Raw genomic sequence first — 20205 nt, forward strand, 5'->3', positions numbered from 1 at the left:
ATTTGATGAATAATAGGCATACCACGGGCATCCCAAAAGACTGATGCCATACCTTGCCAGCTGATTTTTTTGTCTTTCCACGCTTGAGAACCATTTCTTAATATGGAGTCCACCAGGCTGACAATCGATTGGACTCGATTGATTTCACTGATGCACAGCCCAAATTCAATAGTATTTTTACCCCAAAAACCAATTCTTTCTTAACGCACGAAATGCTTTTTGATTAATTTTTGTTGCTTCACCAAAAATGCGATTATTCCTGAACTAATATTATAATAGAAATCATATAGATGATATAAGTAGTACTACCTACATATGTATCAGCTACAGTAAAACATGGGCGGGTCCTCTAGTGTATATATACATATATCCATAACTCGAACTCTTGCATTGTCAATTGAAGTAAAATTTCATACAAGTTTCCTACCATAACCCGAAGTCTGTCTAACTCGAAGTTTTTTTGGTGGATTATAGTGATTTGTGTTAGTGAAGTTAAATTTTATATATAGTTGCTTGGATTCCGATCCTCTGGTTGACGGTTTGCGTCTAAAGATGTTTGCCTATCTTTGATTCCTGCAAGTTGCAAGAATATGAAATGTTTGGTTGCTCCCGCACTTAGCCCTTCCTTACTTGTTTCACCTTAGGACCTCTCCTTTCGTGTAATTCCTTCAACCTACTAATGGAGAAAACAATTCGAGCTGCAGAAGTAAACAGAGAAGGTACCATCTTCTACAAGAGTGTACAACCGCTGGCATATGCCGATGATATTGATATCATCGGCCTCAACAACCGCGCTGTTAGTTGTGCTTTATCCAGAATGGATAAGGGAGTGAAGCAAATAGGTCTGATGGTAAATTAAGGCAAGACGAAATATCTCCTGTCATCAAACAAACAGTCGTCGCACTCGCGAATAGGCTCTCACGTCACAACGTCAGCCTCGAAATCCAATGCACAATATCTCTTGCCAACAGGTGGTACTTCGGACTAAGTAGGTGATTGAGAAGTAAAGCCGTCTCTCCGCGAACAAAAACCAAACTCTATAAGTCACTCATAATTCCCGTCCTGCTATATGGTGCAGGGGCATGGACGATGACAACATCTGATGAGTCGACGTCACGAGTTTTCGATAGGAAGGTTCTGCGAAAGATTTATGGTCCTTTGTGCATTAGCCAAAGCGAATATCGCATTCGATGGAACAATGAACTGTATGAGACGTGCGACGATATTGACATAGTTCAGCGAATTAAAAGACAGTGGCTACGCTGGCTAGGTCATGTTGTCCGAATGGACGAAAACACTATAGCTCTGAAAGTATTTGACGCAGTAACCGCCGGAGGAAGCAGAGGGGAGGAAGACCTCCACACCGTTGGAGCGGTTAACAACGCCAGTAAAGAAGAAGAAGATGAGTCGAGTTAAGACATCCACTGCCATATAAATTTTTCCGATTGAGAATGTCTGATCGTTTGCGGGTATAGTGTTTTCCGCACATAATTTTTAGCGATTGCAACTACTTTTGGCGCACTTAAATGGGTTTACTGTTAATGGTTTATCTATGTATGTAGATGATTCCTCTAAATATGTAATGAACATTAGCGAAGGTGGCTGCGATTGATGTCAAAAGTACAAAGACTGATCGATATTGGTTTTGACATTAAATTTACTCATTTTAGTATTTATTGTTAAATATTATTAATTGCTTTGCAATATTTTAAGTTTATATTTTTTTAATCAAATGATAATCAGAACAACTAATAAAATTTTGTATTGACATTATTATTGGAAAAGTATAGACACCATAAGGAAACGTGAAATATTTCACAGGGTGTAAGGGATTGTCTTTGTTACACCGTACATACAAAAATATTTACATGGTAGAGAAAAGAAGCAGTTACCTAATGGTATGAATGCTATGCTTTGATGTATCACTTAATTCCGCCAAACATATACAAGATATGTATATGCATGTACTTGGGTATAGAGACACATATTTAATATACTTACATAATATACTATTATTAACTATATTCTGCATATTTTAATTTATGCAAAAAGTTGTTAGAAAGAAAATAATTAACTCAGCTTGAGGGACACGTAGATGCTTCCAATGAAAAACTTAAACTCATTTATTTAGTTTAATCATCCCCTCTTCAGTGCCCTCAACCTATGCCTATGACAAGTGTGGGCGATCGATTGGACTAAGCAGAAGCGTGCAGCATGTGGATACACTACCAATGTTGCCTTCTAATTGTAATGGGTATGCTGCGGCTGGCATCTGCATACATGTGTGTGACGACTCTCCGTAATATAAATGCGTACATGAGACTAGAAATGTAGAATCTACAACAACAGGATGTAGCTGTGTACCCTCTATCGGATAACACACACAAGCTTCTTGCGGTGCGGAGAAACCGTTCTGCTTTTGGCAACGGCGAACAACAGGTGCTATTCCAAATTTCTTTAGCACATTTCACCCCTAGCGATATGTCCGCCAACATATACATGTGTGCAACACATGTTGTACTTACCTAAGACACCTTTGGAGTCCCTTTTATCTTCAGCACACTTGATTATTAATCAATTTTCAGCACAATGCACTGAATGTACAAGAAGAAAAGCAACAATGAAAAATATATGCGTTATTTGTGGAAAAACTTGAATAATTTAATAATTTCTTATTATACTGCATGCAACACATATGAATGTAGATATTATACCTTTGTAGATTTTTGTAACTAATGGAAAATAACTTTTGACTTTGAGTTGGGTATGTTTTTGTATCTGTATCACACAAATAATTTCGTCTGCATGAAACACGGTTATTGAAGCACTGGCACAATCATATGAACACTAACAGACTAGATTAAAAAAAAATTTGATTACCAAATACATAAATTTATAATATATATATTTGCGTTTATTCCGCTAACGCTGCATCCATGAAATCTCTGGAAGCACAGGCTTTCTCTTCAGCTGTAGTGTGGACGACTCGCACAATACCAAACAAGCTACACGACCGATCCGAGGTTCTGAAGGTGGCAAAAGCAAATGTATATTGGTATGGTGTCACTTCATATAAGGAATATTCCGGTAAGTAAGGCATATCTTTATATATAAAAAACTTTTCGCCTTTATTCGTAAATAAATTTTTCACTGCATTGAATAATATATGAATAATAGTATAAAATGACAGAGTTCGCAAATACTCATCACTGAGGAGTAAAATTTTTATCTTCCTCCTCAGTACAACACAATTGAGGAGCAATAAATTTTGATTTCCTCAATTGTGAGTTCAAAGTAAAGAGTGCTCTTCTGGAATATTTCTCTTTAATACTTGTCTTATCTTTCCGCTCTAATATTTTCCGCATACGTACGTGTTCCTCAAAATAATACTCCTCACAAGAGCGCTAAGTTTCTTTTTCTCATCTCAGGTTTCAGCACTCAGTATTTTGTATCGCTGATAAAGTCAGTTATGCAGCAGAGAGTGCACTTGAGCAATTTCTTATTCTCTTAGAGAGTATGTATATTTATAAATTTATGTTAAAGTTTAATTGTTGTTGGTGTAAATATTAACAGTTTTGGGTACATGCATGATTAACCGTTAATTTAAGTTGTATTGTGTGTAGGTAATTAATCAGGAAGACGATGCAAAAATACTGTTCTCTAAGAAAATTTCTCTATACAATGATTGTTTTTTTTTGTCATCGGTTTTTCCATACTCGGCGTTTTTTCAATTGTCATTTTGGATTAAGACGCATTGCAGTTTTGTTAGCTTAAAATTTTATAAGTTAAAAATGGGCAGCTTTAGCCAAATAGCCGAAGTAATTCTATCTGTTCCATGTAGTCAGACTTCAGTGGAACGTGCCTTTAGTGCTCTTTCGTTAATTTTAACTAAGCATCGTTCCAGGCTCAACGCACAAAATATCAATAATTTGCTTTTGATAAGGTCAAAAGAAGAACTTTTTAATAATATGAATTTTTCTTAAGATAATTTTTCATAAAAAAATTATCAACTTTATTTATTGAATTATTTGTGTTCTTTTTTTATTGAAATATATACATGTTTTGTTTGTTTTAATAAATAAGTACTTACTTATGCACGTTGTATGTACAAATACGGAAAATAACTAAATAAAAATTTGAGTGTCTATTCTTTATTTGTAAACTAGCTGACCCCGCAACCGTTGTCCTGCGTGAAATTATGTGTTTTGAAATGAAAAAAAGTTCGAAATTATGTTGTGTCGAAGATGATTTATTTTCGATTTTTTACATTTCTTTTAATGTAGCGCAGCTTAATAAACATAATTTTTTGATTTCTGTTCTGGTGTGTAAATATACAGAGAAGATGGGTTTCCAACTCGTCAACAAGCCACATATGTATATCTGGCCGTGTGAAAAACATAGCATTTCCCGATTTCCTTGTGTCCTGTTGATTGTCAACGCAAAGGCAATTTTCCCTGGAAATTGAATACGTTTGAACTGAAATGGCTGTCCGTTGTATTCGATAACTGCGTCATAATCAGTCGGGTTCCATTACTTAGTTTCGGCGCATGAAGATTGTGAAACATAATAATGACAGATCCAACTTTAAGACGCAAATGATGCTGGGGCAGGCTTGGTATGGTATTTGGAAATTGCACTGGATAATTTACGGTTTCGTCTTTCTTGTCAAGACGATCGATCGATTTATATGACCGCAAACCTCCCGGAATTTGACTTTGAATCTTCCAGTTTAAGTCATTAACATCGGTATTTTTGGCAGCTAAAATTGCGCGTGCACTCAAGCAAGCATTTATGATAATTTGGCGAATGTTCGGACAAACATTCGTGATGAGTTCATCTTCCGTTGAAGTGAATTGACAAAAGGGAGGTGAAATTGATATCAAACCACTGGAAGTATCAACCGAAATTTTCCCATTTCCAATTCTTAGCGAATACAATGTAAAATGTCATCGGCAATGTCATTTTTTCGCATCCCATAATTAACGCGAATTTGAAGGCTGATATGTCAAAATGATCTTCGCGAAAAGTATGCGAACTTCAGTGGCATGCGGAGTAACTCTTGCATTGTCCTTGGTCTCTTTCCAGTGATTATCATGTTCTAGCAAATGCAACTGCTGGCATGCTTCTCAAAAAGTTGCACACACTGTACCATTCTCAATATGCAATGACTCAAATGAAGTTGAACCGCGTGACTCACAACGGTCGGAAAACTTTCAATCTGCAACATTCAACATTGACATGAGTTTTGAATGTGAATTAGACAGAAGTGGTGAATATGGTACGATCCATGTGTTGTCATCTTCGATGTGTTGTTAACTTCGATATTCACGCCTCTAAATGCTAAATGTTCTGCCATTGTCGTCTGGTGAGTGACGCCGATACAGTGAATATCCATCATTTCCCATTCCCGTTTCCGAAAGAAAAGCACATGAGTAGTGTTTCGTGCATTTATTGTCAAACATACAAACCAAAGGGGGATTGTAAGGTTCGCAAGGTCCATGAATCATATTGGTTTTCACCACTTCGTATAATTCTGGATCTATCTCTGAATCAGGAATTTCCGCTGAAACGATTTCATCAATTTGATCTGGTGTAATCACCATCCGCATCCAAAGAAGAATGTGTGCGTGCGGCAAACCTCTTTTTTGCTACTCAACAGAACACATTCAGCAGCTAACAGCATCATATATCCCACAGGTTGCTTCAAGATAAAGACCATAAAACATCGCAGCATTTGTTTAAAAAGTCGTGCTGTGATATCGTTACGATCGCTGGCTGATTGACCGCGATCCATAATTCCGCACGTATGTCATCGCATTTTGGGAGTACTCCTTGCCTTTCCTTGGGCTGCCATACGTTGATGGCAAAAAGAACGCCGACCAATATTAGCGCGACCTCTTCGTGGCTTCGTAACAAAGTTCAATCTGTAATTGATCACTTCGTCTGAAACATACATAAAGTTTTCACTGAATAATTTTCAATAATTTTTCCTTTGCATAGCCGGAATAAAAAAGCAAGCGACCGAAATTGAACGATTCAAATAATTCACAAATCAAAATATTGATAAAACAAAACAAACAAAAATTGAAAAAAATGTGCATGGAAAATGTTACTTTTTGGAATTGTCCAATTTTCCGACTTCTCCTCATGAAAAGTATAAGGTATTTGGTTCCTAAACCTTTCCCGATCCACAACAAACAACCTTTTAAAATTTCATCAAGGTTGGTTCAACCGTTCTCTTAGTGTTACTAACAAACAAACATTCATTTTTATATAACGTTTATATGGGGAAAAGGAAAGAGCTGTTTTTAGGGGGTTTCCGGAAATTATTCGAATTTTTCTCGCCGTAAAAACCATCTTTGAACTTCAACGAACATTTAAGAAAAAGAATTGGCCAAATTGGTCCAGGCGTTATTGAGTTATGCGCGTACATACAGTTTGACGATTCATTTTTATTTATATAGATACATATGTATATGCTTTTGCTTTTTTTTTTTTTCTTTAAATAAGAGACAATACTAATGAAAAGTAAATAAGATGAGTTTTATTTTTCGCATCACTTGAACACTCAGAGCGATAAAAATAAAGATGATGCGTTAGGCAAATAGTTATCTTTTAAAAATGCTCGCTCATGCTAATATATGAGTGAGCCAAATACGTGAGGAGTTTTTTGTGATGATAATGTTAGTTAAGCTTGCGCTCCTGAGTATTTGAAATGATGTTCTCTTGCGGAATATTACTCATCAGAGCAAGAGCGCATTTTGATGGTTTTACGAACTCTGTAAAATGTATAACACAGCAACGCGTGGCCGGATCCACTAGTATTTATATAGAAATCATATTAAAACACCGTTTAAAAACATATACTAACTTATGTATATACTTGGAGGATGGAACTATGAATACAAATTACGATAATTTAATTTCGTAATGACTATTAACCGGAGCACTTGTAATCGGCTGTTATAATTAATTATTGAAAAAAGTGTTGATTATTTTTTAATAACTAAAAATATTACTAAATTGAACCATACCAATATTATTTTTCATCAACTGGATATCTATCTTCACAGTATGAAAATATTTATCATTAGGATGTCCGTTATTTCACTAGTTGATTTTTTCCGCTAACTCCCCACGATGTTTTAGTTTTTGCCCTAAAAATGGGATTTCACTTAAACAAACACATTATTTTCAATCGTATTTTCAAATCGTGCCTAAATCATTTGACTTCTTCCATATATTTTACATGGGATTTTTTAATTTTTTGAAATCTTTTTTTTTTATCTCACCAAATAAATCTGAATCTTTTAATAAGGGATATTATAATATTCTCCTTAAAAATTTCTCGCTCTACAAAAAAGTCTGTTTGAATTTTTTCATAAAAACAATATTTTAAGAGTTATTTGCAATAAAAGTTAAGCATTAAATGTGCAGTTTTTATTTGCTATTTACCTGATGAAATATCAGGATCTGGCCTTGATATTTAATAAATAATAATCATAACAAAAAGTCGTCAAACCTATGTAACTATATGTACTCGTATATGGTATATAGTATTATTCTTCCAAATTTCTATAAGGTCTCCCGGAAGTTCGAAAATGTTTACATTAATTATATTGGGGCTCAGAGAAGTATTAATTCGATTCAAAACATTTTTGATCGATAGAGATACTATTATCAGGAAAAGAATTTTAATTTTTTTTTTTTAAGTCAAATATTGAAAATGGGGTCCACATATTCGTTACCTATTGGCTTTTAGAAGTTTTGTTGGATTTGAACCATTTTCGGTCAAAAGGTGCCAAACTCTTCAAGGCATTATTCGTGAAAAGTTTTATACTGTTAAATTAATTTGATTTTGATGTGCACTTTTGGTGCTATTGTTTTACACTGCGACATAAGAGTGTGAGAAGAAGGCCTGTTCCTAAATTTAGTTGAAATACATATGGGGAAGGGGTGCCACGCCCATAGTTCACTTTTTAGCACGGCTCCTTTAAAACTTTCTCATGCCATCTCGAAATTAAGACTTTATGTCTCTTACGTATTTAGTTATTGATTTGTCGATATTTTTGTAGTTTTTAACAGTACCGTTATATGGGGAGTGAGCGGGACTGTTTTTACATTGTCGAAGGGATTTTTTGTGAGCAAATTTGGTTATTGTAGCTGAAGTGGCTTAGGAGATGTGTACATGGAACCAAACAGAAGGCGGGGACACGCCCATTTTTTCAAAATATTTAGCCCACGTCCTGCTAAAATGGCAGGCGTCTTTAACTATGTTCTTTCTAGCCTAAATAAAGAACTCGGCCGTATTAAAAAAGTTGTATGAAAAATAGAGGCAAATAAAAGTCCTGTTAAAAATGAAGGCAATAAAAAGCCCTGTTTGCATACAAGCAAATTAGCAAAAAAGAGACTAAAGACCCGTCTTTTCCAGTTTACACAAACGCGCATTTTCCAGTTTACACAAAAGCAATTTCAGTAAAAAAATTAAACGCAGATGTTCTGTCACTATAATGAAACAAGTTAAGACGCCCGATTAAAATAGGATAACCTTTTAAAGAGAAAAATGTCAATGTTCCAAAGAAATATTGAACGCCTAAGCAGAGTAATGGACGATCTTAGCAAAGAAATAGTAATAAAAAGTGATCACATCAACCTTTTGAAAACTGTGTTTCTTCAAATACACAATTTTCACACGAAGTACTTAACAGAACTATTAAAGTTGAAAAATTGTACTTTGAAATTACGGCAAAGTATTTCGAGAAGCTTAAATATTTTAAGACTAGATTACATGAAGGAGAGCCTAAATTACTTATAGTTCTCTTCGCATAATGTGCTGTTGGAAGAATTTGCTATAGAAGAGAAACCGAGAATTTTTTACCGCCTCGACTCGGACTTAAAGCAATTTATGAGAGCTCTAATATTTTATCTCTCTTCTATATATATATATATGTATATCTATCTTCTGAAACTGAAGAATAAACAACTGAATTGGTTGAAAAGCAAAAGAAGGAGAGGAAGACAAAACAGCTAAAACAATTAATACTACTGTGTCCACCGAAAGTTCTCTTCAGCGTAAAAAATTTATATCAGAAAATTAAGTTGGGGAAGAATTGTGCGAAGAAATTCATGAACCTTCAACAACTGAGGCAAAAACAACTGAATTGATACCTTGGCATTTTTCTCCCCCAACAGGCTCATATTTTTGGGGAAATATCGGTAACTGGAGACAAGTTGAAGTGTTTGAAGATGAAGACGAAGCTGAAATTGACCACAATTTAAAAGATGAAGCTGAGGCATATGAGAAGAAAGAGAAGGTACAAAAATAGATTTTGCACAAATTAACATGATTTCCGAAAAGCGTAAAGATGTTTTAGTCGAGTCACATTCACATCTCAACGAAAAAGATTTTATAGACCATTGAAAGCAGCCAATAAGTGTAGCTAGCGAAGCTGCTAAAATCCAGAACGAAGTTGAAGAAAAGCAATATCGTGTTTGCACCAGCAAGGAAGTGTATCTGCGACCGTGTCCATTGCCCCAAAGGATTTTATATCTACCGCTTTAGAGTTAAGAACAAAATGTGAAGATACTGAGCACTCAATCCTATACTCTGATCAACCGGATGAAGAGCCAAATTAACAAATGACAAAGTCAGATTTAAAGTCTCCGACGATGGTGGAAGATGACTCATATAATTCTGCAACCACAACCAAAAGGAAAGGTTCTCGACGTGGTGTTGCTGATAAAAGTAAACCAGCGGCCACAGCAACATCGGTCACAAAGGTCAATAATAAGAAACATCGATATAACAAGTTGAAGGATGGAGTCATGTGTAGAGGTTCACGCAAGTGGGGAATGTTCTCTGATTTCCATTCACTTGGGAGTGCCCCGAAAAGATTCTTTTACGTATGGCTCAAGCAGCTCACGACTTCCGGTCTTTGACCAAGTATCCTCTGGATAGCCTAAAAACATCCGTCTGAAGGCGAGCTAAAGTGAAAACTCGAAACATCCCCTCCTCAGGATTGTGCGTTGGGTTTGGGACCCGCCACATAGAAAACGCACCCAATGAAAAATAACAACAAGCTTCGGATGAGAGGCCCCTTTTTGATGACGACCATGACAAACGAATAGAACAGCTGCCCCCGCCACGATATCAAAGTCGTGCTAGGCGACTTTAACGAGAGGGTGGGCAAAGAGGGTATTTTTGGCACTACGGTAAATTCAGCCTCCATGACGAAACATCCTCAAATGGGTTGAGGTTGATCGACTTCGCCGGGGCCCGAAATATGGTTATCTGTAGTACTAGATTCCAGCACAAGAAAATACATGAAGCTACCTGGCGATAGACGGAAGACACGTCTCCAGTGTTTTAGTTATGCGTGCGCTACGGGGTCCTAACATTGACTCGGACAACTATCTTGTTGCAGCCAAGATTCGCACCCGCCTCTGTGCAGCAAAAAACGCACGCCAACAAACCCAAGGAAGGTTCGACGTCGAGAAGCTGCAATCACAACAGACAGCCGAACGTTTTTCTACTCGGCTTGCACTCCTGCTCTCTGAGAGCACTTGTCAACAACGCGGTATAAGGGAACTGTGGGACGGCATTTCAAGCTCCTTACATACTGCTGCAACCTAAACCGTTGGTTTTCGGAAAATGCAAAAGAACAGCGGTACGATTAGGAGTACCGTGCTACAGCGGAGAGAAAACAGAGTGCCTACCTCGCAACGTTACGATCGACCACAACACGTGCGAGATGTGATAGATACCGGGAGAAAGAGGATAGCGAGGCGAATTTGCAGACAGAAAAATAAAGAGGCCGAAATGCGTGAGTATGAAGAGCTTGATAAGCTGGCCGACAGGGGTTAGCTGTCGGCTAACTGAAGGTTTCAAGACTGGAGCATACTATTGCGGAACCCCTAAAGGTGATCTAGTGGCCGATGCCCAGAGAATACTTAAATTATGGAGGGAACACTTCTCCAGCCTGCTGAATGGCAGTGAACGCACAACGCCAGGAGAAGGCGAACCAGATTCTCCAGTCGATGACGATGGAGAAGAAGTTCCATTGCCCGACCATGAAGAAGTTCGAATAGCAATTACCCGTCTGAAGAACAACAAAGCGGCGGGGGCCGATGGTTTGCTGGCCAAGCTATTCAAACAAGGCGGCGAAGAACTGATAAGGAGCATACATGAGCTTCTTTGTAAAATATGGTCGGACGGAAGCATGACCAACGATTGGAATTTAAGTGTGCTCTGCCCAATCCACAAAAATTACAACCCCAACATTTGCTCCAACTGCCATGAGATGAGCCTCCTAAACATCCCATATTGTGGTATTGTGTGAAAGCCCATCGTCAACAAACTGATTAGATCCGTGACCTTAGAACTGGAAATTCAGCAACCGACCTGACCGTGCGCCAAATCTCGGAAAAGACCCGTGAAAAGAGAATCGACATACACCACCTCTTCGTCGATTTCAAAGCTGCTTTTGGCTCTACGAAAAGGAGCTGCCTTTATGCCTCGATGTCTGAATGTTGTATCCCCGCAAAACAAATACGGCTAAGTAAACTGACATTGAGCAATAGCAAAGGCTCCGTCAGGATCGGGAAGGACCTCTCTGCGCCGTTCGATACCAAACGATTTCGCAGACAAAGCGACTCCCTTTCGTGTGATTTCTTTCACCTACTTCTGTGGAGAAAATGATTCGAGCTGCAGAACTAAATAAAAGTGTACAACTGCTGGCGTACGCCGAGGACATCGATATCATTGGCCTCAACACCCGCGCCATTAGTTCTGCTTTCTATACAATGAAAGAGGAAGCAAAGCAAATGGGTCTGGCAGTGAACGACGGCAAGACGAAATATCTCATATCATCAAACTAAAAGTCGTCGCGCTCTCGACTAGGCTTCCACGCAACGCAAGATAACTCTTGCCAACAGGTGGTAATTTGGACTGAGTAGGCAATTGAGAGGTAAAGACCTCTCTCGACAAACAAAAACCAAACTCTATAAGTCGCTCATAATTCCCGTCCTGCTATATGGTGCAGAGGCTTGGACGATGACAGCAGCCGATGAGTCGACGTTACGAGTTTTCGAGAGAAAGGTTCTGCGAAAGATTTATGATCCTTTGCGCATTGGCCACGGCGAATATCGCATTCGATGGAACGATGAGCTGTACGAGATATACGACGTCATTGTCATAGTGCAGCGAATTAAAAGACAGCGGCAACGCTGGCTAGGTCATGTTGTCCGAATGGACGAAAACACTCCTGCTCTGAAAGTGTGTATATACAGTCGACTAAAATAAAATTACAATTATTTCGCTTTGCAATATGTACAAATATACGTACCTTTGATCATGCTGAGGCGGTGCAAAACGTATACTATATAACAAACACAAAGAAACTTCATTATGGTGTTTAGGCATATACAGGCAATACACGTGTTTTCAACAATCTTGAATAAAAAGAACCAGTAAGGAAGGGGTGCAACCGAATATTTTATACCCTTGGAACTTTCAAGAATCAAAGTCAAATAAGTCAAACTCAAATGTTAGTGATTGCCAAACAAAAAATCCTCCCTCAAGCCAGGCGCTGTAGCTTAACTCTAAGGGGTCGCTATTTTTTTTCTAGGTTCCCATACATTTAACATAGGAATTTTCGTTTTTTCATTCAAACTAAAGTCGTATGGTTCTGTCATAGAAGGAGTTACTCGATCTTTGTGTACATACATTTACGTATGTTGATTGAAATAGAATTTTATTCACGAATGGTTTTTGGTGAATGCCATGAAGTTTTGACGGGACTAGCTTTTTGAAGATGATGTTGTAATTTTTCAACAAACATTGAGTTCGGCTGCATACCCAAGATTCTAAGATGGCTAGTATGGCGTTTTTTAATGAACAACCACCTTTCTATCAATCCTTTCGTATGTGGATGATACGGTGATGTCTCTCTTGAAACATTTTGGATTCGAATTGAGTTCCTTGGTCCGTGATTATCTTCTAAGGTAAGTCGTATCGTCCCTCTCATTCGTTCAAGAAAGCTCTACATACTGTTTCTGCTTGAATGCCGACAAGAGGTATCGCTTCTATCTAGAAAAGCTATTGATGAGTGTTAGACAATATTTGAACCCATGGAGAAGTTCACGCTTGAGGAACTCATACATGCCCATGCCTGAGTTAGTAATAAGTTGCGTATTTTCAGAGCTTGTGCTGATTTCGCTTATGGTTGGTAGCGTAAGAGGATCTAAGGTAGACGTTAAGGGGGTATTCTGGTCTAGAAATTAAAAAAAATCGAAATTTTTTTTTATGATTTCAAAGTTTAACTATTCAAGAATATGTGTACAAAAGGATTTTTGAAAATTCAAATTATTTTCGGAGATATAGGCATTTTTCTGACCCGACATCCAAACTGGTTCGGCCGGAACTAATCGAACAAAAGACTTTACGCGAAACTTTAAACGCGTTTTTCTCAAAACTGACTTTTTCGGAACGATACCCACGATTTCTCAGGTTCTACTGGACCGATTTACTTGAAATTTTTATAGAGTCTTCTTTATAGGCTTGTTTGTGGTCGGAAAAATGCATTTGCCTATGAATGAAAAGCGTTATGCAGAGTAGAGGCCATTCAAAAGGCTTGCACCGGCATACTGGCGGCCATACCGGCCAACGACCTGAAACACTCGTTCGACATGCTATTGGACCGTGCAAACAGCTGTATTGAAGCAGATGGAGACTATTTTGAACAAAATGAATTGATTTTGCCGAAAAAAACATGTGTTCTGTTTTTTTTTTAAGTCCTGTTTACTTTGTAAAGCACCTTGTAGTAAACGGTTCAGAGCTGCAAAATAACTGTAAACTAATGTGATTAAACAGCTGAAAACTTATAAAAGAAAAATAAAAAACAATTAAATTTGGTTATTTCTCACGAAAAAACATTAAAATTATCCTTAAACTCTTATTGCGTAAGAGTATAAAAATTAAATTTTAGCATTTGTTTACAGCATACTACATATATTTATCCGTCTCTTCCTTCATAATGATTTTTCAGTCAAATTTATGCAATAATTGTTATTTTCTGTTCTTAATTTTAAATATTATAAACACCCTTTTTGTGCATAGTGGATAAAACATAAATGGATGAAGAGGTGCAGAACGTTTCAAAAATTTAGTTTTAATTGCAGCAATTCTTTACATTCGAAACACTTTCCACGCGAAAAGTTTGTTTGGTCTTTGCTTGAAAGTTTGTGTTTCCAATGGAATCACGGTTTCAGAATCGTTAAGAATGTTACCGGCAAAACCGGCATGTTTTGCAAAAAAACTGATTCTACTATCTATAATTTGCAAGAGTTTTGAAGATACCAAATTTTAATTGTAAACCATTTGGTTCCTTCGAATAATGAATATGAATTTTGTTGTATTAAGTTTTGCAACACCTGAAAGTTTTATCTCACCTTTAAATAGAGGTGGAGAAACGTCGATGTTCACGGGCATCGAAGTTTTCGATGTTTTTGGCGAAAACGTCGATGAAACATTGACATTTTAAATAAAAAAAATTAGCAGTTATTTTAATTTATTTCAACTTTATTTTAATATGTGATGTTTAAAAATTGAAAGTCAAATTTTCAACAAAAAATATCCATTTTATTAATCACTTATTAAATAAAAAAGAAAACGAATAACAAATTAAAATAAAATTGTTTATGATATTCCACTTCCACTATGTTCCACTTCTTTGGTATATTGTCCTATCCTTAGTTTGTAAATAAAAACTAAAAACAAAAACAAATTTAATAACAATGTTTCAATATATACATGGTCCAAAGAAAATAATAGTTCTTTAGGATTCTGTGCTATCCCTTCTATACTATTGCTTATTTTACTATCCTTACTTACTATCCCTGGAGGATGGAGTCATGTGTAGAAGTTCACGCAAGTGAGGACAGTTCTCTGATCGCCATTCACTTGGGAGTGGCCAGAAGCGATTCTTTTATACATGGCTCAAGCAGCTCACTACTTCCGGTCTTTGACCAAGTATCCTCTGGGTAGCCTAAGAACATCCGTTCGAAGGCGAGCTAAAGTGAGAAGGCGAAACATCCCCTACATAGGGTTGTGCGCTGGGTTTGGCTGATGATATTGATATCATCGGCCTTAACACCCGCGCCGTTAGTTCTGCTTTCTCCAGACTGGACAAGGAAGCAAAACAAATGGGTCTGGCAGTGAACGAGGGAAAAACGAAATATCTCCTGTCATCAAACAAACAGTCGTCGCACTCGCGACTTGGAACTCACGTCACTGTTGACAGTCATAACTTTGAAGTCGTAGATAATTTCGTCTATCTTGGAACCAGCGTAAACACCACCAAAACGTCAGCCTAGAAATCCAACGCAGGATAACTCTTGCCAACAGGTGCTACTTCGGACTGAGTAGGCAATTGAGAAGCAAAGTTCTCTCTCGACAAACAAAAACCAAACTCTATAAGTCACTCATAATTCCCGTCCTGCTATATGGTGCAGAGGCTTGGACGATGTCAACAACTGATGAGTCGACGTTGCGAGTTTTCGAGAGAAAAGTTCTGCGAAAGATTTATGGTCCTTTGCGCGGACCACAGGGATAATTATGGACGCTGATACTTTTGTGTTTGTAGACACAGAAAGCGTCGCCTCTACGAAGGGGGATAGCAACTCGGATATATCATTTAAAATATCCACTTCTGCTGCTGAAAACGGCAATAGAGCGCCACGAGAAGATACCAAAGCCAATGTAATAAATTCGTTTGTCTTCAGTATGCGCTTAATCATTTCGTATGCGCTGTTCCAGCGAGTTGGCATTTCTTGCAGGAGAGAATGCGGATTGTCCCCCTGAGCTTCCTTAAATTTCGAATATGCGATCTGGCTTCTCTTAAAAAAGCCAACTACCGACTTACATTTTGTAAGAATTACGTCGAAATCGGGCAATTTTAGAATATCTTGCCCAATAAGGTTGATTGTGTGCGCTACACAAGGCAAGTGCTTATACTCAAGCAACTCACATGCTTTTAGCATCGTCGCATCATTGTCAGTCACAACACAAACAACCTTATTCGTAACACCCCAATCATCGAGCACGCCATTTAGTGTTTCTAATATTTCTGAAAGCATTGTGATTGGTAGTGTCAAGAAGTTGCCTTGTTGCTAAAATTGCCGACTCCAACGTAAAACTATTTAAAACAAAATGGCACGTAACTGTAATGTAACCTTCGTTTGCTTTGGATGTCCACAAGTCAGTCGTTATGGCTACAAAATCAATATCGTTAAGTACAGACTGAAGTTTATTCTTAAGAGACTCATATTGAGATGGAAGCACTACGTCGTAGCGGGGGTCCATTTCTTTCATGAGCTCTTTAAATCCGTCGTCATCAACACAAGAAAAAGGTTGAACATCGACAGCAATCATGTTCATGACCTTACTGTCTAAGAGACGTTTTCGTTTCGAGTCATTTTCATAAAAGGAAACCGATTTTCCAACAAACTTTTCTAACATGTTTGATTTCTGTGCAGTTCCCCCTACTTTAAGCCGATCAGCATGAACGTGCTTTAAGTGGTCCATTAGATTTGTTGTGTTTCCACACGTCTTTATTGGCTTACCACAGTAATTGCGTATCCCATGCGTTTTTTCGCTGTTTCTTTTAAAATGATTCCAAGCTATAGAAACATCACGCCTCCTCTTCTTTTGATCCTCATCAGGCTTTGGCTGTTCGCTTGCTGTTCCTATAAGAAATAAACTGTATTAATGCCTATTCAATGCAAAAGCAAAAATGCATGCGAATGTGTATGTGCTTTTCTGCAGAAATTCATCTACAACGCTTTTCTGAAGATAAATTCGGATATTTAGTACTTACTTTTCATAAACCTGTCCATGTTTAAGTACCACCACACTCACGCTAACACCACCAACAAGTATAACTAAAATAACAATATTCTGTTAATAATTTATAATGAGATTAAATGATATATGTATGTACTTACAATTCGACTGTCTTCCTCTATGTGCCTTAGAGATGGAAAAACATCTATTTTGCCCCGCTAAGCATCGATGTTGCCGATGTTTCGAAGACATCGATGTCATTGATGTTCGCATCGATGTTTCTCCACCTCTACTGTGCAAGCATTACTGCTGACCATTTCCCGTTTTAGTACCATGCTCAGCTGATACGGCTCAAAGATTTTCAAGAAAAGAAGCTGCGTGGACGTACACATAAAGAATTGTAAGTCCATTTCAACCCGTTTATTCCCAAAAAAATTATGACATACTTTTACAAAGGCATAACTGCTCTTTTTTCTAGGTTGTCCAACATGCAAAAGCTGCATCCGTCTCAATCTCGCGAATCTGGAAGGCCTAAGAAAATTCCTTCCTTCAATTTGGCGTTTCTGAATCGAAGAAATTTGGCTTAGATCTCTTTTTGTTATTTTTGTTTTTGAATCACAATACCAAATCGTGACTAATCATATTTTCAGAAGCAAAATAATTTAAATTTGAGCATGAGAAGATCAATTTACAAAATTTGATAACTGAATTTTTTTTTGTCTCGGATCGAAGAGAGGTAGAAATCATTTTACTGCACATCCTAGTAAAAAATATTTAGGGACTTTATGTTTTCAGCGCAAATAAAAAAAATTCTTGCTGTCGATACATGCGACCAAATCACGTACAGTAGTCCGTGGGGGAAGCAAGGGATGACCAGATGAATGCTGGCTACATTTAGAGTTTGTCCTTGACTTTTATTTATTGTGATAGAGAAAGCCACGTTTAATGAAAATCTTAGGCATTTGAACTAAAGTGTTAAGTTTGTGGATATTGTAGAAATTGTGGATAATAATACTGTCCCGACCTTGGCCTCTCTCAGCTCTGTGATACGTAACCAAATGGCATTGCACAGACTGGACGCATCCGAGTTACGCATCAGTATGGCAGGCGCACCAACTTTAAGTTTCAACTTGTGGTATACCCATGTTAGTATTCCTCCTCCATGCCTTTTTCATTCTTTTTGTGAAGCATTCTGCGCGTAATACCTTGGCACTTCTACATTTGACAACGTCCGAACAAAGTTGGCTTGGTGGCACAGGTAGAAAACTGTAGTGAAGAGGATAATGGTGTTGCAACTCGGTTTTGCAAGTTTGCCTCTGTAAAATAGATGCGCTCGCCGTTTAAGACGTGGACAGTAAGACTGTTTGGTGCCTTTTATGTAATGGTAAACCGAGTATTCTCCATGTCGCTTCGTTACCACTTATATATTGGCCTGCTGGAAATATCTGGACCTTATTCTTTTGGTCACTCACAAACGTTCGCCTTTATAAGAGTAGTATGATGACAAGCCGAGTCAACTTTGCTTATCTGACTACCTATCCATCTGTATATACGCCAACTACTCCTAACAAACTTGTCATGGATTATTATGCGGAGATCTGCTACAATCTCCAAAGAAATTGTTAAGACATCTATAGCCTATAGCAAACATACAAACGTTCGATCAAAATCCTGTCCACGCATTGAAAACTTTTTCATTTGACGAACTTCATTGAGTTTATTCAAGAGCGTACAATTTCCTACAAAATCCACAAAGCTAAATATGTTTTCAAGTAGTGGGAAGAGAGATATGAATTTTTCTATCTGATATTAAAACAAGTAAGGAAGGGCTAAGTTCGGGTGTCACCGAACATTTTATACTCTCGCATGATAAAGTGATAATCGAGATTTCATTATCAGTCAATTACATATTTTTCAAATACCGTAATTTTGTAAAGTTTTATTCCGCTATCATCATTGATTTCTAATGTACATATACATGTATTATACAGAAAAGGCATCAGATGGAATTCAAAATAGCGTTATATTGGAAGAAGGCGTGGTTGTGAACCGATTTCACTCATATTTCGTAGATGTCATCAGGGTGTTAAGAAAATATTATATACCGAATTTCATTGAAATCGGTCTAGTAGTTCCTGAGATATGGTTTTTGGTCCATAAGTGGGCTAGGCCACGCCCGTTTTCAATTTTTAAAAAAAGCCTGGGTGCAGCTTCCTTCTGCTAATTCTTCCGTAAAATTTAGTGTTTCTGACGTTTTTTGTTAGTCGGTTAACGCACTTTTAGTGATTTTCAACATAACCTTTGTATGGGAGGTGGGCGTGGTTATTATCCGATTTCTTCCATTTTTGAACTGTATATGAAAATGCCTGAAGAAAACGACTCTGTAGAGTTTGGTTGACATAGCTATAGTAGTTTCCAAGATATGTACAAAAGCCTTAGTAGGGGGCGGGGCCACGCCCACTTTTCCAAAAAAATTGCGTTCAAATATGCCCCTCCCTAATGCGATCCTTTGTGCCAAATTTCGCTTTAATATCTTTATTTATGGTTTAGTTATGTCACTTTATAGGTTTTCGGTTTCTACCATTTTGTGGGCGTGGCAGTGGGCCGATTTTGCCCATCTTCGAACTTAACCTTCTTATGGAGCCAGGGAATACGTGTACCAAGTTTCATCATGATATCTCAATTTTTACTCAAGTTACAGCTTGCACGAACGGACGGACGGACAGACGGACGGACGGACAGACAGACATCCGGATTTCAACTCTACTCGTCACCCTGATCACTTTGGTATATATAACCCGATATCTGACTATTTTAGTTTTAGGACTTACAAACAACCGTTATGTGAACAAAACTATAATACTCTCCTTAGCAACATTGTTGCGAGAGTATAAAAATAGAAAATCTTTAGCTGGAGAACTCGTTACAATTATGAACACGTATGTACTTGGAGAAACTCTTTAAGAGGTGTCTACTTTTCAGAGTATAAGGCGAACGGTAAACATCCCTACACTATTGTACTATATAATAAAGTTGAAAATGTATTTCCTCGCAGTTTTTTGAAGATACCATATCTCGCACATTTATATGCGCACTGAGATAATTTGGCGGATCCGTTTAAATCATTTTTGGCATTTCGATATATCATCATCAGAAGAATATCTTTCCTGAGTTTTGTTAACCCTTTCGCTACAAGTTTTTACTCAGTTGCAAAAAAAATCCAATTTTTTGAGTGTTTACTATAGTTGGCCCTAACAACAACAATCAATGCTCGATTTGAAAAAAAAATTTCACAAATGTGTTTTTTAGACTGTATCCATATGGATACATACTTCGCTTATGGTAAAGAAAAATGCTTATTATAT

The 20205-nt window shown here is 37.5% G+C and overlaps 2 protein-coding genes across 2 annotated transcripts in view; both read right to left on the bottom strand.

Annotated features, from left to right (window-relative positions):
- LOC126766153 (craniofacial development protein 2-like) overlaps nucleotides 1-20205 on the bottom strand; it is a 438928-nt gene that overhangs the window by 168905 nt on the left and 249818 nt on the right. The window lies entirely within an intron of this gene.
- On the bottom strand, nucleotides 15617-17250 carry LOC126766179 (uncharacterized). Its single transcript, XM_050484070.1, has 2 exons — nucleotides 16875-17250; nucleotides 15617-16743 (listed from the first exon to the last, which is right to left on the bottom strand). Exons 1-2 carry the CDS (start codon nucleotides 16891-16893, stop codon nucleotides 16091-16093), a joined length of 672 nt encoding a protein of 223 aa, XP_050340027.1. The 5' UTR covers nucleotides 16894-17250; the 3' UTR covers nucleotides 15617-16090.

Source organism: Bactrocera neohumeralis, unplaced genomic scaffold (assembly GCF_024586455.1).
Source record: "Bactrocera neohumeralis isolate Rockhampton unplaced genomic scaffold, APGP_CSIRO_Bneo_wtdbg2-racon-allhic-juicebox.fasta_v2 cluster11, whole genome shotgun sequence".
Taxonomy (NCBI): Eukaryota; Metazoa; Arthropoda; class Insecta; order Diptera; family Tephritidae; genus Bactrocera; species Bactrocera neohumeralis.